Below are 27,002 nucleotides of genomic sequence, written 5' to 3'. Positions count from 1 at the left end.
AGCAGACAAAGGAACCGGAGGCCTTTTCCAGGAAGGTTGGTGTAGATCAAAATCGTAGAACAAGAGGAGCGTGTAACCAACCACGTCAGGAATGGCAGTTGGGGTGAATAACCAACAAAATGTGCATTTTTATATATGTACGATGAAAGAAAGCTCAGACCAAAGGAGAACTTGAGGTGCACACCAGAAGAGCACATTTGTACACATTACTAATAATGACATGCAACATACATATTTTTTTTTCAACACTCAGCAAAGACCATTTTGAGACTGTCTCAAAGACCACTTTGTAGTGAAGATGGATGAGTTGAAATATTTGGCGTCAACTATGTTAAAGAGATAGCAGATGAAGAACATACATTCAGGTTAAAAAGATAATCTGTGAACAGAGAGAGTTGATATATCACTTATGTGATATCACTTATACAGAGAGAGTTGATATATCACTTATGTCTGTACCTATTAGTAGGTAATAAAGTCAGCTTTCAACCAAAGTTGTAACTCCAGGATAACTGTGAGAATTTAACGGGTTGACTGTGAAGTATCTTTAGGTTGATTTCAACAAGTAACTTTAATGCAATAATACATCCTGTTTTTATGTCTGTTCTGTTCACATGTGCAAACTAAACTGAGTACTATTTAGCTGCTTCAGTTTCAGGAGAGAAAACCAGACACTAGTTGGTAACAGGATCCCACCAGGCAGCTGGTAACAGTCTGTGCACTCCTCAACATGTATGTGATTTGATCACATAGAAGACTATTGTTGAGACTTAACAAGAAAAAATTTAAAAATTTAAACAATTGTTGAATGTTTTGAGAAACTACAATTTCAATGTTTTCTTCGATTGAAATTAATAGTTCTAAGCAGATTATTCCCCCAAGAACCACTGAGGGTCGCTATTGCAGAAGCTCCCCATTTCAGCTCTTAGCTTTGGCAAGAGGAAGTTGTTTTGTTTTGGGGTTTTTTTGGGGAGGGGGGGCGGAGGGGGGGGGGCACAGCATATGTACTTTTTAATACACAGAAAATGTAGGCAACAAATATGTTCGTATAACAATAAAATAAAATAAAATAAGCAATGAAAATGTACAACCCAAGATACAATGCCAGATACAGCGGTGGGAATTAAGGCGGTGAGGATATTAAGTTACCACTACAGTCAATGAGAAAGCGAATGCACTCATGCCAATTAACAATTAACAATGTGCTCAGAGGACGTAGAAAGGACTTCAACTATTGGTTGTTCTTTAAACAAAACATTCAATGAACACATGAAACCAGGAATCTGCCGATTTAAAGCACATGGCTCATACTATAAACTTTAAATGAACCCAGATGTAGGAATTAATAGAGACATTTAAAAAAAAATCCACCAGACCAGACGAGAGCTAATTGCATTGGGTCATCAGGTTAATACTTTATTTTTGTTTGATTGCAGCAAAGAGAAACAAAGTAGATGGAAAGGAGAGAGGAAAAGGAGATGACAGACTTCAGGGGGAGAGGGCCGTGGCTACAAGCCTTTGTATCAAATCTAAAGACAAAGTCATCAGGCAACATTGAAACATCTTTGAAAAATAACATTAACTTATTTTAAGGGCTGTATATGGCACAGTATTTACCCTAGACATGTACACGATACCAAAACAGTTTTAGCCACGCCCCTATGTCTATGAACAGCATCATCGCAAACAAAGCCATGAGATCATCTCCAAAACCTTCAGTTGCTATTCACATTTCTTTTGCCATAACAAGGCACCTTAGTAATTGAAATCTGGCAGATCCATGTCTTACACTTGATATATATTGGAATATCAAAGCAGAGGCACATTCATTTGAACAGAAAACATACAGTAAATAGTTGTATATTACCACCAGATTCCAGTCCAGTCAATAGAAATACGGCGATTTGCATGCTCTTGGTCTGTGTGATGATGGCAGACTATGGCATAAGAAATGGTCCAAAAACCACAAACATATCCATCTAACAGGAATGACTTCACATAGTATATTGGAGACAGCAAGGCTTTAATTTTTTACACTGTCACTAACCCACAGAAGAAAAAAAAGTGTCGAACAACAAAATAACAACACTTGGCCCATATACTGCCAAGGGATATGCTTCTCAGGCAGAAATAGTTTGGTTTTCCATTTTACACACTCACTCATTCATACACACACACACACACACACACACATACAAAGGCTTGTAACCACACCCAAGGGGATGCTTGTGTGCCCCCTTCAGTTGGTCACTCTGGTGTTCTAAACACTCCTGTCTGATCCGAATACCGTCAGCTACATACAAACACACACACACGCACACACACACACTGAAGTATAATCTATGTACTCTGTTCAGAGGTACCGTGTGCTAAGTGTATGCTTCAGGGAAGAGAGAGAATAATACAGGTCCTAAGTAGCAGCTGTGAGATTTAAATGTAGCGGCTGGTTCTGTGGAACTTTCCCAAAACTATGATTATTATAAAAAATATTAATAAGAGATATGGAAGATGAAAAGTGTAGGAAATATTTGGAAGAAAAACGGAAACAAAAACAAAAGCTGTGCGCACAGTGCCAGATTTGCTGAGGATATAAACGGTAAGGAAGCAAATGCTGCTCATGCTGTGTGGATACAGAACCCAAGTTTACTGACATGTTTCTAGGACTACTGTATATATGCATACCAGACGTTATACGGTTCTTTAACAGGTTATTTGTATCAACAGAAACAAAGAAAATGAACTGAAACTGACTCTACCATTAATGCAGCTGTACTTCATTAACCTTAGGACTAAATTTACATTCATCTTATTTTTTTTTTATATTTAACTTTACTCCCGCTCCTTGTCTTTAGCCACCTCCTCCTGGTGAGGGGGCTAAACAACATAAACAACAGCAACAACATAGTTCAACAAAACAGACAGATAACAATACACAACATAAAAAGGCCCCCAGTAGGGCGTCTGGGGAGTTTTGGCCACCACTTTGGCTGCACACCTCAGCCTTTTACCACCACTTATTTGCCATCACACGAGAAAAGGAACACGTGATTTAGTCTCCAGATCACTTGTGTGGGGTTTCTGACTTAATGTCCAACTGTTAAGTGCCCATAAATTGCTTCTTCTACTCAGTACCCTGAATCCATGTATTTACTTTTGCTTGCTGTCACTTTCCTCCTTCTGGAGACTGTTTTCCTCTTTCAATCAAGGTAGTAAAAGCTACACAAGGTGAAGGCTGACTGCTTTTTTTTGTTTGTTTTTTTCGTTTTCCTCTTTCTTTGCAAAGGAAAATGAGATGAAAAATGGGAAGTGCAACGGTCTACCAGCCTTTCATTCTAACCCAGTGGCCAGCTACATATTCATATTCAAGCAGCTACAATTGCCCCCTTTATAAGTGACAGCTACTCTATTTTGTGCACATAAAATACAAACTATAGCGAATGATTTACATTTCCTACAGTGTCATCTGGCCTTAAAGTAACACGGTTAGAAGCTCAGATGATCTGTCATTGTCCTTGTCTCCATTTTGAGACATATAGTTGTCTTTTAAAATTTTGGATAAAAGGAATCCAAACGCACTTCTATACCATTAGCCTACTGTAGTCACTCTCACCAAAGTAGGAATGCTGTGTGCGTCATGACAAGGAATGATCTGGCCATTCATGCACCTCCTCCAATCGCTCGCACACACGCCCAAAATCAAACATACGCTCTCACACGAACAGCAGTAGCTGCTGAAGACGTCCTCTGCATGCACAAGTCTTTACATACATGTGCATGTACATGCTCACATATAACTTTCATTGAACAAGAGTTCACGTCTTATCATCTATCGTTACCCACACAAGCCTTCCCTGAAGAGTTTTCGTCCTCGTTTTGCAGTGACTATAAAGGGAAGCAAATTGAATAAACTATTTTTTTTTCACACACACACCCTGGTTAGCAGTTTTTATCCTTAAATTATAGGTAAAATGAGTCAGAGAGGAAGATTACTCAAGCTCCCTAAAACTATGACGCACTACAGCAAGACAGGAGAGTTGCACAGAAAGGTGGTCAGCAGTAAAGAGCAGAAAGTCGTGGTTTATCACCCGATTCTTTTCTCTGCTTCTTTGCTCCTTCCTTTCCCTTCAAGCATACTCCTGATTTAATGACTAACTCTGATCTCTACTCAGTAAAAAACATACAGGGATACTGTGTGAGTGCAGTCAGTGACCCAGTGAGCACACACCCTGCCCACTCATCCAAAACAGGCCAGGCCGTCCCCTCTGGAATATATTCCTCATAGTACTTCAGTTGTCCTATGGTTTGCTGCCGTTACTGCTGTCCCGTTGCTTCTTGCTGCTACCACTGCTGCTGCTGTACAGGCTGGGATTTGCCACCAGAGGGTGAGGGGCTGCACCCATGTAAGGCCCAGCCGTGGCTGCGTAGTTGAAGATAGCTGGAAGGAAAGGCAGAGGTTCTACCTTGTCCCCTGGAGGTGCCATCATATTCAGAGCCACAGGAAGAGCTGCCAAGTTATAGGGGTAGGCAAGCAGCTGTGGCCCATACAGCAGCTGGTAAGGGTCTGGGTAAAAGGGTAACTTGGCCAGGTCCTCACCATTTGGAACCATTACTTTTCCCAATGGGCTAAAGGGAAGAGCTCCAGCAGAATAGGAGGACATGAGCAGGTTCTCTTCCTGCTTTTTATCTGAGCGGTAGCTGTCCGGCACAATCAGGGGCAAAGGATAATCCTGGGAAGTGTAGCCCACAGTGTTGGCGTTCCTCTGCTGTAAATCTCTGGAGGAAACAGTGTCCTGGTGCTCCGGCTCAGGTGGCTGAGGGGCTCGGGGCAAAAGCAGTGCATGGGCAGAGGGACGATCACAGGCCCCAGCTGCTCCAGTGGGCAATGGAAGCCTGTCCAGTCCTTGTGAATGATGGTGAACCTGACGATTGGATGGAGCTAATAGTCCAATAGCTGTCGGGGAACGACACGGGGACTTGGGAGTGTGCCGATGTGAGCAGGGTCCATTTATAGTGGTTTGAATGGGGATGTGCTGGGGGGATGACACAGGACTTAAGGGCTCTTCTTTAGGGACCAACAGCGCAGGCTGTTCTTCTGGGAGTCTTCTTAAATGTAAGGCTATCTCTCGCTCTCTCTCCCTTTCTAGCTCTTTTTCTTTCTGTCTTTCTCTTTGTCTTTCTATCTCCCTCTCTTTCTCTCTCTGTCTTTCTAACTCCCTCTCTCTCGCTAGTATGGAGGACATTGTCAGGTCTTGTGCTTGTTCGGGGGAGGGACTCCTGGACTGTGACTGAACACTCAGATCTTGGACCAGAGGTTGTTCCTCATAACCTGTGTGTTGAAATATACAACTCCCACCCTGCCTTTCCCTGTCTATAATGACCCCATCCCGTTTCATGAATACATCCTCAGAGCAGGGAGCTGTTGTCATGGAAACAGTAGCAACAGTAGTGGTTATTCTGGTCTGTGACGCCATGGGCACATTTGGAGAGGTGTTGTTGGATGCCATGACAAGCACAGGGCTGGGTATTCTGTGGATTTGGCTGTCTAGGTTCTTTCTGGTGGGGGTGCGGTAGTCCAGACATTCTGCGTTATTCATGACGAGCACACTCTGGACAGCAGAGGGCGTAGCAGGTGTGAATTCATGCTTAGTGGGTGTGAGGTTAACTGGACCTTCTAATGTATTGTCTGCTGATTGTGGACCAAACTCCGTCTCTGGAGCTGGATGTGTTGACCCCTCTAACTCAGCTTTGTCTCTGGATTCTGACATGTGAGTTTTAGCTGACAGTTCACTGGGGTGGTGATCGTGCTGTTGTGGTGCCAAACAGTCAGTACTGCTGGGTGGTTCAGCTGTTGAATAGCTGATAACTGAAACTGAGAGAGAGCTGGAGACCTGCGCTTTATCAGTCTCTAGGTCTCTGCTAACAATGTTATTAAACGTCTCTGTTGATTTTGGTTCTGACTTTTTGTCGTCTGTCTCTCGTTCTGGAGAGCTGCTGAGCTCATGGCGCCGGACATGACGAATGAGTGCGGAAGATGTTTTGCAAACCTTATGACACTGTGGACAGGTGTGACGTGATATGGCTCTTCTGCTTAGGCGACTTGGACTAGAATTACTCCCCAACAAACCCATTTGTGCCCCCTTTTCTTCATCGTACTTGGAAACCTCTGGCACATCAACTTGCTCTTTAAGCACCACTTTGGGGAGAACACAGGGTGAATCACTCGGCTTGGGATGCTGAACCCTCTGGTGGTCTTCCAACTTATCCCTTGAGGGGAAAGTGGCTCGACAGAAGAGGCATACAAACTCCAGCAGGTGGCTCAGCTCATGTTTGTCCCGCTTTCTAGAGCTTGAGAACCAGCGTCCACATGTACCACACTCTGCTGCATTGCCATTAGTCCAGGGCCGTCTCTTTATTCCTAAAGGAGCCCCAGAGGTAGAGAGAGGAGGCACTGAACAGTGCAGAGGACTGGCAGAAACATTATCACAGGCTGCCTTAACCTCCTCTTCTGAGTCTTTGCTGTTCTCCTTCAAAGGAGAAGAACAACCTTTCTCTTCCTCATCTTCCATACCTCTGCTATTTTTCGACTCTTTTTGGCGCTCATCATCGTTCCGTTCCTCTTCACTATCTAGTGACTTTTCATTTTCTTTATAAGGGTGATTCTTGAGCCTCTCTGCTCTCCTCTTCAGCCTGAGAGAGCGTTTGTATTTCAGTTTTCTCTGCCAACTCTTGATTCTCTGCAAATGTGCTTGGGCCTTTCTCTTGGGCTTGTAGGAGTAGTAGGGACGCCACAAATTATCTTCCATGTCATGGTCGCTCTCAGGCTCACGCACCTCTCGTCGGAAGTAGTACTCCCTCACTCTTTCAGGGGATTTGGATGTCTTTTCTCTTAAATTGTCATCATATTCACCATCATCGTCCTGATCTCGCTCTGGTTCCTCTCTGGTTCTGTGGTGTAGGCGGTGTTTATGGTGATGGGAGTGATACTGGTGTGGTCCACCTGTTTCCCTTGCAGCTAAGGTTTCAATTCGTTTGGTTTTCTGTGTAGGAGGGCCCTTGTCTCTCCTCAGGTCTGTCTCAGAAATGCTACGCTTTACTATGGCTTCTTCACCAATACGTACAGTGATCTGGCACAGTGGCCCGGCCTCTTTACCCTGTGTCCCTACAGTTGCTGGCACATTCTTTGAGCTGGTTTCATCATTCTTACTGTGGGACCTCCTTGATTTGTGTAATAATCTGCCTGTCTCTTGCTCACGTGCACTTTTCAAACTCTGTTCTGTGTTATTTGAACTGTCTCTAGATCTCTTCCTGTGGTTATCTGAACTGTCTGAACTGTCTCTTTTCTTCTTTATTGGCCTTGGGCTGCCCTTCTGTAAAGTCTGAATGTTAGTATTTTCTGGGGATGCGCTGCTTATCAGGCTTTTTTCACTTTCAGCTAAAAGCTGGTTGCTGTGCACGATGACAGAGGACGAAACTGCTGTTCCATGAACTATCACAGAGGGTTTCGTATGTCCATATGTGATTACAGAAGGCATGCTGGCGTCTGTGCCTTTACATGTCTTGTGGGATTTTGTTTTGTTGCTGCTTGATATTTTAAAACTGCCACTGCCACTACTGTGCTCTGAGTGTAGGTCTTCTCTGTCTTGTGTTCCAGCCTGGGGAATGAGGAGGAAGGGAGAGTGTCTGGACTGGTCCCCATGTTCTGCAGACACAGAAACAGAAAAGTCATCTGGGAAAGCATCTGGGTCAGGTTTAACACTCTGTGAGTGGGCTCCGCTGATGAAGTTTTGTATATCCCCAGGACCCAGACCACATCCTAGGCCAGGCAGAGACAAAGGCGGTGTTTCAGCTGATGACAGTAGGAGGCCATTGTGTAGACTGTCACTGTACGTCCTGTAGGGTCTTTTTTGGGAACGCATAGGGAGAAGACGGTAGAGTTTTAGGGCATTTGCTTTCTGCTTATAGCCGCCGTTGGCTGTTTTTTCACTGGAGATGAGGCTGGGATTTATGCCATGGATTGTTTTCTGATGTGTTTTGAGATTGTAGTAGGTGGCAAAGGCATCCCAGCAGAAGATGCACTGGTAACGTCGTTCCCCTGTGTGCCACACCTCATGCTTGGTGCGGTATTCAGCCAGGGCAAAAACTTTGTCACAATAATGGCATGGATATTTGCGTCGCCATGAGTGGACATTTGAGTGACGCTTTAGGCTGGATAGGGTCATGTAGGATCGTTCACACACAGAGCAGAAGTAAATGACATTGCCGTCTACCACCTTCACAAAATGCTGTTCGTCTCCTGCCAGCAACTCTGTGGCTGCTGCATCATCACCTTGGATACGTGCCAGGAGGCTTCGTGCTTTCTTTCCAGGCCGCACCTTACTCATGACTGAGTCTCCAACAATCATCCCCCCCTCTACTCTCACCTCACCTTCCTCCAGTGGCTCCTCCTTTGGCTGCACAGAGAGAGAAGGAGGACCAAGGCTGCTGGAAGGTTGGCCTGACACTTTGCAGGAGGCCTCATGGGACTGGAGTCTCTTACTGTGGATGAAGACTTTGCCACAATAACGGCAACTGAGAGCACGGCTGCCACGATGGAGTCTCATGTGGACTGTGAGGGAGGAGGCCGAGCTGAAGAGGCGATGGCACACGCCACAAATCAGCTCGGGCTTCAGGCTGTCAGACGGAGGATAAGAAGATGAGTGTGGGGGTGCAGTAAGGCCCTCAGATGGGGGAGGAGGAGGTGGTGGTAAGGGGGGAGGAAGGTGAAGAGTAGGTGGGTGAAGGCTTGGGATGTGAGGGCTTCCCACTTTTCCTGCTGGTCTGCCCATTTTCTCTCTTCTCTCTGCATCCTCACTTTTCTGATAGGCTGATGTACCCAGACTGAAGAGTATCTGTGCCGTCTGAGAGGGTGAAGCTGTACCATTGGTAACCCTGTGCCTGTCATCCCATCTGTCCACGCCATAACAACCCCCTAAAGACCCAGTGGAAGATCTTGGGGGTGACCTCTGAAAGTGAGTCTCTGGACTGAGTTTGGAGCACTTCAGGGGAGGTGGAGATTTAATATCCTTTCTAGTAAGTGCATGAACAGTCATGGGAGATGAGGAGGAGGAAGGTGAAGAGGATGGAGAGCTGTCGTGTCTTTGAGGCTTAAAAGGTCTGTGCTTTACATCCATTGTAGCGTCCAGTTTCCACAGTGACCCTTCATCTGAGCTTTTAGAGGACGGACGCCGTCTGTGGGGAGAAGGGGAAGATGATGAAGAGGAACTCCTACAATGGTTTGGAGATGTCACAGAGACTGGAAGGGGTGCTGCACTAAGTGGGAAACTTAGTGTGATTTTCGCATTTTTAGGTCCATCTTCCATGGCCTCCAGCCTGTCTTCCGTCAGGACGTCTACCCGACTTCCATGCCTTTTAACCTTCATTTCTAACAGCTCAGATTTCTCTTCCTCTTCCTTGTCAGGCTCAGTGGTCAGTGAACCACGCCAGACAGGTTTGTGTCGTTCTTCAACTTCTTTTGAACTGTACAAATTCACGGGCAGATGTGAGGTTAAAGACAGTGGTGGGGAAGACAATGGTATCGACCGCCAACTGTGGCGGCACGTGGGGTCCTTAGTTGCAGTGCATGTGAGTGTGCAAAAGGGAGATTGCCGAGAAGTCAGGTGCTGCTCTTTCAGAGGTGATTGAAAAACTCCCACATGGAGGGGGTCCCATACCTTTTCACTGGACACCATGACCAGCCCCCAATGTCTGAAAAAGATGCAAAGAAAAAAAAACATTAGCGCGACAATAAAGACAAGCCAAAGTGAATAACAATTAAATAATGTTAAACTGAACATCACACACACAAAATTTTGCAGAAGTCGTAATGGTGCTCAGGAACACTTGAGAAAATGTTAAGAAAACCCAATGCCCTCAGCCTGGAATGGTGAGGGGAAAGGAGGGAGCGGGCCGGGGGAAGGAATGAATCTGCGGCAGTGCTGGTTTAGATTACAGCGTGCCACAGCCAAAGCCTTCAGAAAAGCATTCCAGGGATCCGTCTCTCTCTCGGCTGTGACACAACAATCCATATGCCTAACTGAAGGCCAATCAGATTTAATCAAGATTCTCTCAGACTAGAGCGTGGACTTGAATGCAGCGCCCTGACACACAACTAAAACAGTCCCACACTTGCAGTATTTGAGCAAGGCCCTTGTTAGCCATTCCTGGCAGCAGCTGGTATTTGCCGGGCATGACTCTGACCATTTATTTGTGAAGGCAAAAGTGGAGAGGAGAGGGGAAGGGAGGGAGATTGCATGCATGTGAACGGGGAGTTTTTTCCGCCCTCTTCATCCGGTACAATCTCAGAGCTGCAGAAGGTGAGAGACAGGCTGTTCTCATTTCTAATATTATCATGCTTGGTAACTCACGCAGTAAAATGTTATGGTTCGTCTTTTCCATGCATAAACACCTGCAGATTTAATGGCAATTGGTAACAGTGTGTTATCACCTATTCAAAGATGAGTATGTGTTTTTAGGCTTGCAGATTAGCGAAAGAAACCGAAATGTGAAGGACCTTAATGATGCGATTTGAAGAAAAATCCTCAGTCATGCTTTTCTCCCTGTGTTTTTCAAGCCACAAAGCAGCCAGGAAGGCAGGCCGCTGTAAAATTCCACAGGCAGCCCTGAACAGGCAGAAACTAGGTCAGCACTGTTATTGCAGAGGGAAGAGGAGTGAGCGAGAGAGAGAGAGAGAGAGCGAGAGGAAGAACGAAGGAGAGACAGGGAGAGAAGAAGAGGTAGAGAGAAAAGGGGTGATAGAAAATGGTAGAGATTAGAGAAAGAGGCAGTGAGAGAGGAGAACAGAGCGAAGGAGAGCAGAAGAGAAGGGATTGTGTGGGGAGGATGAGAACACTGAGACACACGACATTGTCAGACAGACAGGAGCCTTGACAAACTCACACATGAAAGCAACAAGCATGCAGACGGTCACGCATCAAAAACATCTGCTCAATTTAACAACATGCACGGGACTTTTCTGATGCGCAAAAGTGTACATGTGCTGACCGTTGTCTACTTGTGAAAAAGGCAGATGTAAACAAAGCAGCTGAAGTGAGGAGGCCAACTTGTAAATGACATTCAAAGTGAGGAGGCACAGGTGAAATGAGACATACTTATAAATACAAAGAAAAGCAGACATGTTAACTAATGACTTGGGATTTCCCTTGCCAGATTAATGTCTATTTCAGATGATTTGTGTCTTAAAACAAACGGTAAATCATATCTCAGCCAGGCCTGTCATATTGTGTTGCTTTTTGTTAAATCAGCCCTCCACTGTCACTCACATCTGCAGAGCAATAAGTGTTGTGCAGGAAATCCCTTATGGCAAGAGACGGCCTGCTACAAGTGGGCGGACACAGAAAGAGACACTGCTACGGATAAAAAAAAGTACCATCTCATCTGACGCGTATGACGCCTCTTCGCTTGTTGTCTATCTCCCTGTGACGCACACAAGCAATGCACATGCAGAGCATGCAAAACATGTCGCCTGAGCATGACGGGCAGCTCCTAAATGTGCTTGTTCGTGAGACGTGAATGCCCAAGCGTGCAGGACGTACACTGAAGCACTATCATCACACACACCTTTCAATTATGAACACAGATGTGCCCATGAACTAGCAGGGACCCTAGAGCAACAATCTAAGTAAACAGCCAGCCTCTTCCTTTACTCCGCAACAGGATGTTGTGCACAGACAAACATGTGAGTGGACCTGTGAAGTGTCCATCAACTGTATTTACACTGGAGGCACTACAAAACCACACAGCAGGAACAGGTGCTCGACTGGAGCAGAACAAATCAATAACCTGATTTATGTAAACTTGACAGTAAAAAAATATGCTGAAACACTGGGCTTTTGTGTGACAGAGATTCTTGTTTCACAGGCTTAAAGGAAATGGTGACATTATTTCAACCAGCTCTCTTTAATTAAAGCAAAACACGAAGGCCCTGTTTAACAAAAGGGAAGCAATCAAAGGGATCAGTTAAAATAATAACATTGACTGAGATGAGATAAATTTGGTAGACACCATTAGTTAGTTGTCTACCAAATCTATATGGGAAATCACTCAGAGAGAACCCCAGTGCTGAGAGTGGCCTTGCACTACACAAGGCAGAGCGGCAGAGCAGCCTGGCTGCGTTGCCACCTCAAGGCCTTGAACCAAGCATTGGGCAATGTGTTTATTCCACTAAAACTGGTATGCTACTTGGACTAATAACTATTAAGATATTTAATGACCACACTTTTCAGCCAATTTCAGTGAGACTTAAACTTGATGGACTTGAAAATTAAGTGTTTTAAATACAGATCTTGTTGATCCAAACAGAAAGCACGTTTAAAGCCCACTTTTACTACCAGCTGATTTTACTTACAAGTGACAAAGAGCAAACAGCATTTGTGAATGCATTGCTAAGCATCAATAAAATGTCTTTAATTAACAGTTAAACAAGTATTTTTCTCTCCTTCATTCATAATTTTATTTTTTTTTAATTTAATTTAAAGTTTCTCATCACACCTTAATTACAGCATTGTGTCATATTTTGTTAGCTATTTAAACAATGTCTGTGCTTGATTATTCTGAATTAAGTGACAAAGAAGTTGCCTTTATGTAAATCAAGTCACTTGAGAGGTGAAATGACCCCGGCACCTGTTTACAGCCTTGGTGAAATCAGCGGCATTACAGAAACACGGACTAATGACAGGGCAGTTCAGAGAAAGGCCAAATCACTAGGCAGCTGAATGCACACACTGCAACAATCTTGCTACAAGGCAAAAAAAGTAAAATTTGTCCTAAAGACACATGGAAAAGGGAAGTTCAAAAATAAACATGTCTCAGATACTAAAAGAGCATTTCGAAAGTTGTAAAGCAGTTCGAGATCATCTGTCTCATGTGACCCTTGTGGTTCAGCTTATCTACTCTGTGTGTCAGACATCAGCGGTCACTGTTTAACCTAAAATATCAGATAAAATATTTAATGACAAGGAGAAGAGAATCAGAAAAGAAAAACATTTTCCTTTTTTTCAACCATTTCCCCATCTCTGTTATCTCTACCAGAGGTCAGTCGTGTTAATTGATTAATCAGTGCTTCTGCTTCTAAATTACTTTACTCTTAATATTAGCTACACCCTGAATTCAGTGTTTTGCCCTTGGTTTTTTTTTCACAATATCAACACTTTTGGTGGAAATCAAAGGACAATACTCTCAAAACGTTTCAATAAAATAGTGGCCCAGGGTACAAAAGTAGCTGACACAGTGCTACTTTTATACCCTATGATTTGATATCAGGTTCAATGCAAGCAGCCATATCTGCATTTTATAATAAATAATAAACAAAATAAAGTTTGTCAGTAAGAACACACAAAAATCTTACAATTTGTTGATGTAAAAAAGAGTGAATTAATGATATTTTTGTGCGTACCAACTTTAATGGAAATATAATGGAAAAACGGTAAATTAATGTGGCAGAGAATCTCCGATGATTATCACTCACTGCACAGTGTGCGTGCACGAGGCTTTGATAACCTGACGTCTGTTGATGTATAGTATTTAATAGTCTTTAATTCGTCTTTAGTAGTCTTTAATTTGCATGCTCTTCATAATAACTTTTCAAAGCATTGACACTGAATTCACCGACCTCATTTTAAAAGTAGTTGCAGGGAATATATTACTCGTGTGATTAAAAAAAAACAAGCAGCAATGAACCAAAGTTATCCTTTGAAGTCATCTTCAACCGTGATGTGCACTCATTTTTTGTATGTGTGTATATATAAAATTTTAGAAGGAGCGCCTACAAGGCAAAATTTGGGCTTTCCAGCTGGCGAGCCAGCGGCAAAGGAGCGTGTGGGAAGAGGAAGGTAACGGTTAGGCTTTCTACCAGTGAGGGGCAGCCAGAGGGGCCCGAGTTTCTGAGCAGCAGTTGGTCTGTGAGGAGGAGGGTGTATATCTCCACACAAGGGTGTGCACGGGTGGGAGTGGGCATCATTAGAAAGAACAGCTACTGAACTCTTTGCAACCCCCCGGCCAAGGGAGCACGGTGAAGCCAGCCAGATGGGATGGAAGGAGGAAAGGAGGGAGAGACGGAGGGAGGGAAGAAGGGAGGAGGTGTGTGGAAGGGAAGTTGGTATGGGCTGGGGAGTGGCTGAGCAGAGGTGGCACTGGTAATTGTGCTGTGAGTGAGGGAGGTGAGGGAGACTTCAAACACATCTCCTCCATGTTCAAATTTCATGGTTTCCTTGTCTTTGTGATCCCTCTCAGCTTGACTCCCTCTCTCCCCCAGACCCCAACACACAACCCCCACATCATCTCTCCCTCCCCATGTATCAAAATTGTCCTATGGTGGTGGGGTTTTTTTTCATGCCGCTTCACGAAGCAGTAAACATAACACCATTCTCTCTACGGCCCGTTAGCGATCAACTCGCTAACGGTGGGGTGGATATTTCTCATCATGCTGCTCAGAGCATAGGCTGACTCTATAAAGAGCTGTAAAACCACAGACGCAACCCTGGTGACACCGCCACTATGGCTTTTTAGAGCTAATGCTAAAAAAAATATTTTGTGTTTTATGCAGAATTTAGTTGAAGAAGGCACACTTTTTCAGTCCTAACTCACCATGACATTTTTGCACTGTTAATATTTTAAAAAGCCTGCTTAACTTTTGCAGGCCAATGATCACAAAGCCCTGCACCAGTTTCCTGACCACGAGTACATCAGCATCCTTTATGTTGTGGTTGTTAGAAAAACTTTAAAAATGTAAACCAAGTAAACCCGCTCCATCCGGTGAGCTGCAAGACCTGCGTGTTTTTTCCTTCCTAATGCTTCTGACAACATTACAGCAGTGTATCATGGCATTAAACCGCCCTGATCTTGTTTGACCTGTGACCCTAGACGGAGTTGATCATATCTTCCATGAATTTTTCACATGTATGGATGCATGGCATCCACGGAAACGTGTGACACGGTTGTCAGCAGATGCTCTGTTGTTTTGGAAAAAAGTGAGACATGGGGCAGCAACAAGGGGATTGGTGACATCAGTATGCCCTCTACTGCTCCACAACAGACAACCTCCAGTGCAACAACATGCGGGTAAAATGGAGGACAAACTGGGCAGCACACATTTGTAATCAAGGCCATCACTTTTGGACTAAAAACAACTCTTTCCTGCCATCTTTACAAGTTTTGTCCCTCAACGCTCGCCCAGATGTTGTTCTTTAAGTTGATGGCAGGTGTGGGAGGTTGGCTCACCACCTTCAACACCTCAACAACAAGGCTTGGATCATGTTAAACATCTCTTTTGAAAAATGCAGGCAGCCCCCAGCCACTCACCTGTGGTGAATCACAGACACACAAGAGGCTTTGACAGATTAAAAGTTTCATCACAACCTCAAAACGAGTCATCGCTTTTGAAAAAGAACTGCGTGGTGCGCCAGCGACCGAGGGAAGGATGAGGGAGACAAGGCCTGTTATTGGCACACACACACACACACACACACTCTCACCAACGCATACACGCACACACAAATATGCTTCAACAAACACACACTGCACAAATACACACACCCACCAAGCCTCACGCCCCCTTGAACAGGCACAGTACATTAAAAATCTTTTCCTCCTCTTCAGGATTGAAGTAACTAAGGCTACGGCAGCAGAGAGAAGCAGAAAAACAAGTAGGAAAACAACAGAATTTGACACTCTCCTCCTCTTATTCTCTGTCTACGTCTCAGGAAGACAAGCATACGAGAAAACGTACCTCGGAAAACCTCCTGCTGCATCTCTGCTGCGATGTGTTCTCTCCCCTTAAACTCCCTCTCCCTCTCCCTCTCTCTCTCTCTCTTTCTCTCTCTCCCCCTCTTGGTCTGTGTATGCACACGTCTGTGTGTGTGAGTGTGACAGTCAGTGGGAGAGAGACACAGAGAGAGAGCGAGAGAGAGAGAGAGAGAGCGAGAGAGGCGGTGCACACATACACACATATACAGGCAGCAGTGTGTGAAGACAGAGGGCAGGAGCGATTCTCACACTCCAACTTGCTTGCTCTCGCTTTCACTCTCTCTCTCTCTTTCTCTCTCTGTCTCTCTCTCTCTCTCTCTCGCTCACTCACTCCCCCTTTTCTTGCTCCCTTTGCCTCTCTTCTCACTCCAGTTTTTGCCTCTGACACACGATTCTTAGCTTTTTTTGCTCTCTTTTTCCAGCTAGTGCCCCCCGCACTCCTGCCTCCTCTTCTCCTACCCCACTAAATCCAATCTTCTTTTTATTTGGAAGTGTTCTTCCTTCTTCTCTCCCGGCATACTCACACACACACACACACACATGCACATACACACTACTTTATATACACAAAGCTCAGTGATAGGAAGAGGGAGGGAGAGGCAGAGGGAGACATAGTGGGAGAGCAAGCAAGCAAGCAAAGCAAGAGGACGCCATTTAAGCAGTTTGTTACGAGCACTGCAAGTCCCCAAAATGGCTGAAAACAAACAGGAACCACGCCAACTCACAAAAACCTGGGCAGAGGGAGAGACAGACAGGCAGCAGGAGAGTGAGAGGACTGAGAGCGAGGGAGACACAGGCAGTCAGACGGAGAGTTGGACACAAACTGGTGGAAGTCTGCTGATGGATGGGAAACAAGTCTGTGACCCGAGTGAAGTTGAGGGAAGAAATGGTGGCACTAAAGGAACAATCCAGCAATTTAGAGGGGCCTCTGGAAAAGTCTGACTACTTCAGAGAGTCCTGTCCTATAAAGAGTTGTCAAAGTCACTGGTTTAGACATCCCACCTATGGGTGCGTTCACAGTTGTCATGTTAAGTTTGACTGAATTGAACTTAAACACACCAAAGAAACATCCTCAGATCAGTTGTAAAGGTGGATCTCAGTCAGAGCCCAAGCAGACACTAGCACACCAAATAGTACAAAACCACATCTAAAAAAGATAAGACCCCAAGTTATTTGCACAAACTGTGGGAAGGTTTTTGTTTCATCAAAGCACCTCATGCTAAAAATACCTAAACTCCCAGCATTGTGCATGTGGAGTCTTCGACTTCAGGTGAGATGCTGGCCTTGCATCAGACCAGCCTTGTGAGTGCAGGGCAGTAAAGAAATCTATGACTGACCAGCTGACTGACACAATTGTCAAATGGTAGGCCAGGGCCTATAGACCGATTAATATTATTGAGGACAATGCCTTCACAGGAAGGTTTTAAAAACCAAACTTTTTGTGCAGAATTTCAAATCCGGAGTAATAAAAAGTGACTACAACCGTTTTAATTCCAGTTGCCTTGTTTGATCAGTAATGAAAATATGTCTGAAAATTAAGCAGCCCAGGACCATCCTGCATGTCATACAACATCTTGTCTGGCTAATCAGCTTTCATCGCTCCATGGCCTTAGTTTTCAACAAGCACATTAACCTGGATTATCACTGTGTAACAACATAATATGTGTGTATGTCTAGTTGGCCGGGGCAGGGTCCCTAATGACCAGTGACACGTGGAAGGCTTTGACCGATCAATTCATTATACTGGCCAAGATTACACTGTGGTCAAACTGCTATAATAGGGGTTACAGTCCAAGAAAGCCATCACCATGACAGTAACTCAATCCTCTATTTTAACCAGGAACAGTTACACTTCACAAGCATCAAACTGCAAATGCACTTGAACTCCAACTGGGCTCTTGGTGCTGAGTGGCAGTTCATATGTGTTCGAATTAACAGAGGATTATTAAATGTGATGACGTTTCACATTTTTAGTAGAACACAAATAGCAGACGGGAAATCGAGAAAGAAATTAAGCTGCTGCAAGACTGGTGTCATTTCTCATGACACTTCACATGGCTTATTGTGCAGACCACATAAAGACTGTGTAGTGTGTGAGTCCTTGTTGCTTACGTAGCATGACGTCAACTGCAAAGACCCTTTGTGACATTTCAAATGGCTACATGTGAACAACCAGGGACAGAATCTACGTCAGAGACACTTTTATGTCATCGTTTATCAGCTTTTAGGTTGAAGTCTACCAACATTCATAAAAACTACAAATGAAAAGCATCCATTTTATTTTGCGGCACTAAACTATCACCCTCCCTTCGCTACTGTAGTTGCGTCACTGCACCATCACGGAGGCCTGCAGCTGGGTATCAGTTGATGATTCATCCATATCCATGAAAAATGTCTCATAACCCTTGACGGTCATTGGAATTTCTACATATTTCCTTTCAGCCTTTATTGGCCGTGAACCACTTGGGGAACTAAGATGAGAATGTATGCTCCCAGATGGAACAAGAAAATAAAGGGGAGGGGTGGAAGAATGTTCTAGTATGTTTATGCCACAACGCCACCACACTTCCCACTGTCCTTTTGAGTGGAACTGTTTCCCCCCATACCCACCAACTGGACCCTTCCGCCAACAACCCTCCCTCCTTCTACTTTTTCCCCTGCCCTTTCCCTCTTTCTCCCTCTCTTTCATCACCCTCTCGCCCTCATTGTAGCCTGCCACACTTGTCTCCATGGGAACTGCTCTGGGATTGGGTGTTGTTCCTGTGACCTCTCTAGGTCTTGGGAGTTGAAGACTCACAATCCACACCGTGCACCCCTGCATGTTGTCAAAGTGAAGAAGAGATATGTGGCGGCAGCTCTGGGTTTCAACATGACGCCTGACACTGAAAACTTGAAGAAAAGTGTTGTAGAGATGGGTGTTACAAAAAGGGCTGTCTGTGTGAAGCAGATTGGCTATTGGTAAAGACAACAGTGCGTGTGTGTTCCAAGAGTGCGCCCACTCGGTCCACAGATGTGTACTGGCATTGTCCTGTAAGCAGCCGGCCACCAACTCTGTATTTAGAGGCATCCCTGTGGCCCAGACGTCCCCATTCATTGATGATTGGCCAAACGTGATCATGCTATTTTTGTGCTTGAAGCGACACATAAATACAAATTTGAATACACAAGGTTCAGGAACTAAAGAGGCCATCTTGCCCCCTTAAGAATATACCAGCCAAAATGAAGGAAAGCAAGTGTCGAAGGTGAATCTGAATGTTGTGAAGAGCTACATGAGGGCAGCAGACATGGCCAACACGGTCTACCTAAATGATACAAGTACATTTGTGTTTATGGGTCCAGACTTCTGTTGAGTTAGTGGAGGTTTGATTTAGGTAAGTACAAACGTTGGACCAAAACTGGATCAAAACTTGTAACTGTATTGAAAATGCATTGGTTTTGGGACAGCATTATACCCTTTGCAAATTAAACACATCAACCAAATTTAAAAGGGACAATGCTGTACAGCGAACCACTAACACTTCTTGCTATACAAGCATTAAATGGGATATGTTGCTAGGCTACAGAGCATTCCAATCACGTTCTGTTCTACTATAGGAATATTAAAATGTTCGTCAACTGTTACTCTACCAGTTTATCTCCACCTTCCTCAAATGGCCAAAGACTGGGCCACTGAGAGGCTGTCTGTGGTCTGCAGGTGGCCCATAGGCCGCAATTTGAATAGAATAACATATAAAAAAACTTTTATAATATTAAAGTTTTATTGTTTCTAGATAGTTCCTAGAAGACATAACAGAATAGAATCATAAATAAAGAATGTAATTGCCACAGTCAGAGTAGTAAAAGCTCTTTTAATGCTACCCTGCTGGTGACAGCTAACAAAGTAACCCGTCTGTGAAAGGAAACCCTATTTTGTCCAGTTCCAAAATTCTTTATTGGCAGAAAAAATGCATAATTGGAAGTTGTAATCAAAGGTTGTACCTGACTATAGAAAAATGTAAGTTTAAAGAGGTAGAAATGCTGTTCAAAAAGAACATTCAACATATATATATTTTGTTGGATCTATTTAATTATTGCTCGTTTCCTATGAGAAGATCAGTCTTATTACCTAAGAAATTCAGACTAAATTTGTAATAATGACATAATATCTGACAAACCCAGAGGCATTAGCAAGCATTTGTTAACATCCTCAGTAGTCTAAAGGAAGCAATGACTAACCTGCTCTTCTGCTGACTTGGACTCAGATCAAAGTGGGAAGTCGAATGACGACGGTGCAGTTCAAATGTCAGTGGATTCTTAAAGACAAAGCCGTGTATTTACAAGGACGGCAAAGCAAGCCCTGTGTCTGTGGCTCGTACAAGGTAATGGGACAATGACGTGGTCCCCTACGGAACATACAATATGTTCAAATTTGCACAGATAAACATGACAAATGTTTACAGTTGGTGCCAGACGTCAAACAAACAGTGAAGTGCTTTAGGTCCTCTGTACTGTCTAACAGATAGAGAGCCTGTTCTATGAATAACCCGATGTGTCCTTCCAAGAGATGTGTTCAAGCATGTTCTCTGCTGTTTACTGAAAATCAGAGCAACACCTGAGTAACAAGGAACAGAAACTGTTCGCAACTGAAATGCATATTTAACATAAGGCACCACTGCAGAAAAAAGCCTGATAACTATTCTATGAATCTCATTGCAGAAATTAAATGTTTTCAAAGGTTCATGTCAGGATTTTTTTTTTAATCAGTATTTTTAAAAACATACAAATGAAAAGCCAATGATTACAACATAACACCAAAGCATTTTGTCTGAGTCTGTCATCTTGGCCTCTGCTATATTAGTCCATCAAGTGTCCTCAAGTGCCAGAAATCTGTCAAATGCTCATTTTTATATATTTTTCTCTTTGAAAAATCAAAACTTTTTTGCTCTAGTCTAGAAAAACCCTTTCTTCCACATCACATACTGAAGAAAACCCCATCTAATAAAATGTTATAGGAGTCCTTGAGGCGACCAGGCTTCAGCTTGGCAACAGTGAAGTGGACTTTGACTGTGCCAATGAAAATCTGAATATTAGAGCTCTGCCCCAACATCCTCTCTCCCATGGAAACATGTCAAACCACATGGCGAGAGGTCCAGCAGGGTTTTTAAACTTCTATTCCAGAGGTCACTAAAACCAGGTTTTACTGTCAGGAATATTTGTGTGCAATTACTCTTTAACCTTAGGAAGGTTATACTGTATAATTCAAGTTAGAAAACTGTCTACATAACAAGCTGCTTTATGTATCTCATCTCTTTCACATGTTTTTCTAATTAGGAGACTTATGACGGAACATAAAAATTTATGTTTTGCACCTTATTTTGAGATGCCATTGAACAAAACCAGGGAACTGTACATCACTTTGTAGTTAAAAGACAATTCTGCTAAAACAGTTAGTTCATACATTGCTCACAGACTGTAATAAATCTCATCAAACAGACCACAGAGATTTTTTTTAGGTCAAATAAAGGAATAAGGAAAAAAAGAAAAAAAAGATTGCAAAACAAACATAACAAGCGGAAACTATTTTTTCTATTATTAACTATTCTTTCTTTGACATGACGGAACCACAAATCTTGTCTTAACATGACTCACATCATGTTATTTAGGTTAATCACAGTTGAATGAACAACTGCATTTGAATGGAAACTTGTAAGTTTCATTATTGATGAAATCACTAATCTGAAACTATAAAAAGAAAAGTACATTTTACCTCATAACAAAACTGTGAATTCCGCTGTGCCACACATATAGGACAACAATGGGGGCCTTACATAGCCAACCACTCGTTAGCTATTCCTCAGAATTCAACACTCCATGCTGTAAATTTCAATGTGATGTCTGTCACGTCAGTGTCAACTGTCTAGTTTTTCAATACTGGCTCCTACATGAATAACCATGAAGTTTTTTGCACAACCATAAACCCAACAGGCACGTCCCTGAAGCTGCCATGGTGAGTTGCAACAAGCACGTCACTGTGTGGGTCACAGCTCTGCTGAGTCACAAAAACCATCCCTGTGCACAACAAGAGGGCAAAACGTCTGAGGGTATCAGGTGGAAATATGACATACAACATTACAAATAACACACCATTAACAATCACTCTGATATGCAATAAAGCCGCTAGCAAAATATGGTTGTGTAACAGAAAGGACACGGCGAGGAGAAGAGGAAGCAAAGGGTTTGTCTGGATGTTGCCAAAGGGGAATGGAAAGGATAGGTGGAAAATCATCTGGGAGGGGTGCTTGATATGGAGTGGAAGGGGAAAAGCGCGGGTGGAGGGGTGTTTTTTCCACTGCCAGAGAGAACGGTTAAATCAAATTAATTAGCTCCTTCATCTCCAGGCAGCTACTCAGGCATGTTGAACTGGCGAAGACCAACATTCGGTGGGAGAAAGAATGGGGCTGGAAGCAAAAGAGAAGGGGAGATAGTCCAGTGTGGAGGGGTGAAAAGCCTGCTGCGTATGTGCGCCATTCAAGAGGACAGGCAGCAGATGGGAGGGGTGCATAATGCTCTGATAAGCATGAGGGTTGTTTTGCTGGAGCCTCTGGTGAGGCGGAGGAGGAGGAGGAAGTGGCTACATATTGGCCGACGCCGTGCGCTGCTGCGCTTCAGGGCGATGGTACTTCCTGTTTCTAGACAGCCTTTATTTTGGGTGTACTGTAAACATGCCTGCTTCTCGGCATGTCCCTTTAAATATCAAACAAACACCTTATTGGGAACTTGCCAAAACACAAGTAGCTAAGGAAGTATCGAGAGACAGACAGAAAGAAAAACAGAACAGCAACAACTGGACAATGTGAGAAAGAAGCCGCACGGAGGGGAGAACAAAGTGAGGCAGATGGTCAGAGGCGAGGGCCCTGTGTGATGGAACAGAAAAGTTTAGGAGCAGTAAAGCACACAATAAAAACTGGGAAATGAGGGGAAAAGATTAATATATACAAAAGGGAGCCAAAACAGCAAGTGTGTAGGAAAGAGGAACAGAGAAGGGGGATGCGGAAAAGGAACTAAAAACAGCAAGAGGGAGGGATAAAAAAATTAAGAATCTGCATATTAGGGAGAATTAATTGGAGAAAGGGTTGTGTCTAGAGTTTAAATAAAAAGAAGTAGAAAAAAAGTAGATTCACACTAATGAATAGAGCTTCAGAACTTTTTAAAATAAGTAAGAATGGGAGAGGGAAAATGAAATGCATAGCAAAGGAAATCCTGGGAGAGAGCACCATAGGTCAGGAGCATGGAGAAGAGAGTGGTGGAGTTTAGTGCGGCAGGTTGCCTAGACAAGACTTGGCGGCACAGAGAGAAACCCAGATTAGCACTAAGCCGCTTGCAATGCAACATGGGATCAAGAGCAATTAATTTAGCACACAGAGTTCCAGGAAGAGAGTGAAGAACTTAACAAAATGTAGAACCACTACAAAACCGCTGCGTCCTCTGAACCTTACACAGAATAACTTTATCTGTCCACGGCTAATGTCTAAGAGACGCTTTGAAAAAAAATTGAGCAGATTAGCTTGACAAGAGTGTGTGTGGATGATAAAAGGAAGAATACAATAAAGATGAGGACACTTGGCAGGGGCTGACATCAGCCAAAACAAACACCCGGAGAACAGGACATTCTCTTGCAGACAGAAAAGAGTTGTTCTGTTCCAATGGGCTCTTGTAGAGCATGCCTCCAGCCTTGCATCACTCATTTTCATTGCAAAACAACATCACGATGTGTAATAGAGAAATACATACTACAATCTACTTATGTTTATCTCCAGGATCTAATAAAAAAGTGCAACATTGCATATTTCAGTTGCCAACTTCAAAACTTAAATTGCTATCCTAAAACAGGGCTGGACATTTTACATATATATAAAGGACCAAAAATATAAAGAAACAAACTATACTATGGCAAATAAGAGCCATAAAATAGTTTTAGCAAATACTTTTTATAAACATCTGGTGCAGAATATAGCAACTAAAATCTAAGTATAGTTTTAATTTTATTATAAAAGCTCTACTCTTCTCATCACCCCGCCTGCAGCTGTCCCCCCTCTTCTAGTTCAGTTTGTATCCTGTTACAAAGACCCTCCCTCCGCGACCTCTTCACCAACCCATGTACACAGTCTGTGACATCATCATACAAGAGCTCCCTCTACAGTAAAAGAAAACCTACCGTTTACGAGAAATCATGCTTAGAGGACATATACGTGTAGGTTGACTATCTGTCTCTGTCTCTCTAAATCACACTGCTCACATTTACATAGTAGAATTAACAAAGTAGAAACTAAAGATAATTTTCTGAAATAAATCGTTTGTTATATAAATATATATACTATATGTGTGTGTGTGACCGCTGCTCTAAAAGTACATCCACCCGTTTTAAACTCTCATTTTTGAAAGGGAATTTAAAACAAACAAACAAACAAACAACCAAAAATATTATCCTGTACATCTCCACTATGGTCTTCTCCAGTATAATTACTTACAAAAATACGCAGAGATTAGATTCAAAATTAGTCGGAATACGTTATTAAATTGAGGTTTATACGCACTGCTCATGGTAAAAACAAAGTCCATGTAGTCGACATTTTATCAACCTATATATACACGCACAACCTTTTATTCCAGCCCATGTACTAACCTTTCTGAAGTGTAGACGTGAAATAATGGTGGGAGCCGCTTCTGCACCACGCAGCTTGCAAATGCTGATTGTTCTTGTTTCTACCAGAGGAGGGAGCCAAGCTCCTCGATAATGAGTTCTCTGTACGGTCATGGTATTGCATGGCACATGGTGAACAAAGTATTCCACTGTCACATTTCTCTGAGCATTATCCAACCACACATGCATGTTGTTACCCCTTTACTAATGCAATTGAAAATGTGTTTTCTCACAGCAAAAGGGTACAGTAGATGTATCCTCTCACCTTGAATAAATCACGGCTAGAATGGCGATATTTTCTGCTAGACCTGCAAAAAAGAGATGACGACAAATGCAAGGCTTGTTCATGGCTGCAACACATAACTACTGAGCAATTCCAGTCAAAACGTTTGAACACAATATGCTGTGTTTTTAAGAACTGGTGACAGTCAACTGGTGACAGAGAGTCAACTGTTTAGTTCAATACCTTTATTTAAACAATCAAAGTTACAAAAAGTGAAAAAAAGTTACAGCTTTTTCGCCACTTCAGGAGCAACATCAAGTTACAGGTTATGTAACCAGAGTGAAATGATATTGTGAACTGGTTCAACCATTGTGTCTAGCTTTGGCTTCAGTTTTCATTTCCTTGATTACTCTTCCTAAAAATGTTAATTCATACACAAAATTTGTATTTATTACGGGAACGGTAAGAAAGGTGTCTGAACATGACACTGATACAGATTTTATTTTAAAAAGTTTAAACGGTATAAAGTTACAACAACCAGACGTAATCATGACACATAGCTGAGTGTAAACAGCATAATTCAACAGATACATAACGCCCGACTTGTTAAAAGGTTTAGTCCACATTGAAAAACACGTATTAAGAAATTTAAAACGTTTTTAAAAGGACGGAATAAAGCTTAACGAGTGTTTATTACAGTAACAGACTGGTTGTTAGACTAGTACGTTGCAAAATGGCTTCAACTTTCGACATCGACCAGAAGTCTAGACACTTAAACAAAGAGACGACTTCGATATTTCAACAGAAACATAACAATAATCAAGAAAAATCTAGTTGCTCGTGATTTATAAACTCTTTTTTTAAGTTTTAAAGCTCAATTAACCTACCTACAGCGACGTCAAAAAATATACAACCACCTACATCTTTCTTATTACAAGAATAACCAATCGCCGCCATGTTGGGAGCTAATGAAGAAGCGGCGTTTGGCTAGCTTTATTAACATTTATTTACTAACATTTTGATTCCAATGCCACCAATAACAACATACACACGTATGAAATTATATTAAAGAGTTGATAAAAGTTGGCTCGGAAGAACAAGTATTTACTTAGCCAATGATTAACTAGTACGCAGCTAGCTGGTTAGCCCTTAAAAGGTTGTGCCATGGAACAACACATACATTAAGAGTTTATTTGAAAAGAGTTTATAATTAGCATACATTGATTTGCTGTAAAAATATAAAGCCGACACAAAGAGTCTGAAACATACCGTCGATATATGGTAACAATACATTAAGCTACCTAAATAGATAATGGATTATAAAGATGCGACATACGAACCCGTTTATGTAGATTAAAAAAAATTAAATTCGCTTTGTCGATTACATGCCATTATTTAACAAAGTGCTTATTAAAATATACAGATCAAAAACTAAAGAGCGAACAAACGCTGCTTGGCCGCCAAAACGAAGGGATTTTGGGCTGCCTTTCAAATATGGCCTTAACAAAACTACCACAATTAACAAAGAAAATGAGAACGTTTGAGCATGCAGACTATTCCTTTCAACAAAAAAATTAAACACGGCATATATATTTGAAAGGGCGTTCAAAATACACACAAATATGCAAAAAACCAACATTCAAGGCTTCTCCCACACTTTCCTATGGGTTGTACGGAAAACCCAGGCCCTTTGCTCGGCCGCAGCGTCGGGGCAAATCCGAGGCTTCTAACAAAGTCCCGCCGATGTAAAAATCCACAGAAGGAAAAAATCTTTCGTTGCTATGCTCCTCAAAAGACTTCGAAAAAACTCCATTCTATGTTGTTTTGGGTGAGAAACTGTCGTGTATTTCAACGTATCTTCCAGTTACATAGCGGCTCGTTTACAGGCCTCAGATCCTCAGCCACTTTTCTAAGAGCCCAGGCTGATCCAGAGCGAGACGAACGACACAACAGAGATTTTTTTTATTTTTGCTCAGAGGGAAGAAATCCGGATCGGCCGAACTCGACAAACATCGGAAAGGGGAAGGGTTTGGTCAGAATTATGCAAATTAAAACCATTTCTTTGTGGCTATTGGTGAAACCGTCTATATTGTTCAATATTAATAGGTAGACCGACGAATAAAGAGCATTGTTGTTGAATATTCATTTTTCAGCGTGACATGCACTCTGTTCCTCCTACACTGTTTTGTTAAAGCCAATAGTAGAGAGGTATAAACGGATTGACGCCCGCCCTCCTATGTGATTCGTTAAGAGAAAAAGCACCATCTCTCATTGGTGAAACGTGAGATAAGATGCATTAGT

The 27,002-nt window shown here is 42.9% G+C and overlaps 1 protein-coding gene across 3 annotated transcripts; it reads right to left on the bottom strand.

The window, feature by feature from the left end:
- Window positions 1-1,387: 1,387 nt before the first annotated feature.
- zbtb4 (zinc finger and BTB domain containing 4) lies at window positions 1,388-27,002 on the bottom strand. Of its 3 annotated transcripts, none has more exons than XM_017033566.2 (2): window positions 24,461-27,002; window positions 1,388-9,744 (listed from the first exon to the last, which is right to left on the bottom strand). In XM_017033566.2, the coding sequence occupies exon 2, from the start codon at window positions 9,726-9,728 to the stop codon at window positions 4,296-4,298; it is 5,433 nt and encodes a 1,810-aa protein (XP_016889055.1). In that variant the 5' UTR covers window positions 9,729-9,744; window positions 24,461-27,002; the 3' UTR covers window positions 1,388-4,295. The 3 variants fall into 3 exon arrangements, with proteins under 3 accessions (XP_016889055.1, XP_024915884.1, XP_024915890.1); XM_025060116.1 differs by lacking the exon at window positions 24,461-27,002 and adding an exon at window positions 15,782-16,850; XM_025060122.1 differs by lacking the exon at window positions 24,461-27,002 and adding an exon at window positions 15,355-15,759.

This window comes from Cynoglossus semilaevis, chromosome 1 (assembly GCF_000523025.1).
Source record: "Cynoglossus semilaevis isolate Cse_v1.0 chromosome 1, Cse_v1.0, whole genome shotgun sequence".
NCBI classification, from domain to species: domain Eukaryota; kingdom Metazoa; phylum Chordata; class Actinopteri; order Pleuronectiformes; family Cynoglossidae; genus Cynoglossus; species Cynoglossus semilaevis.
Note: the sequence above shows the minus strand (reverse complement) of the source record. Positions and strands in the feature narration are given on the sequence as shown.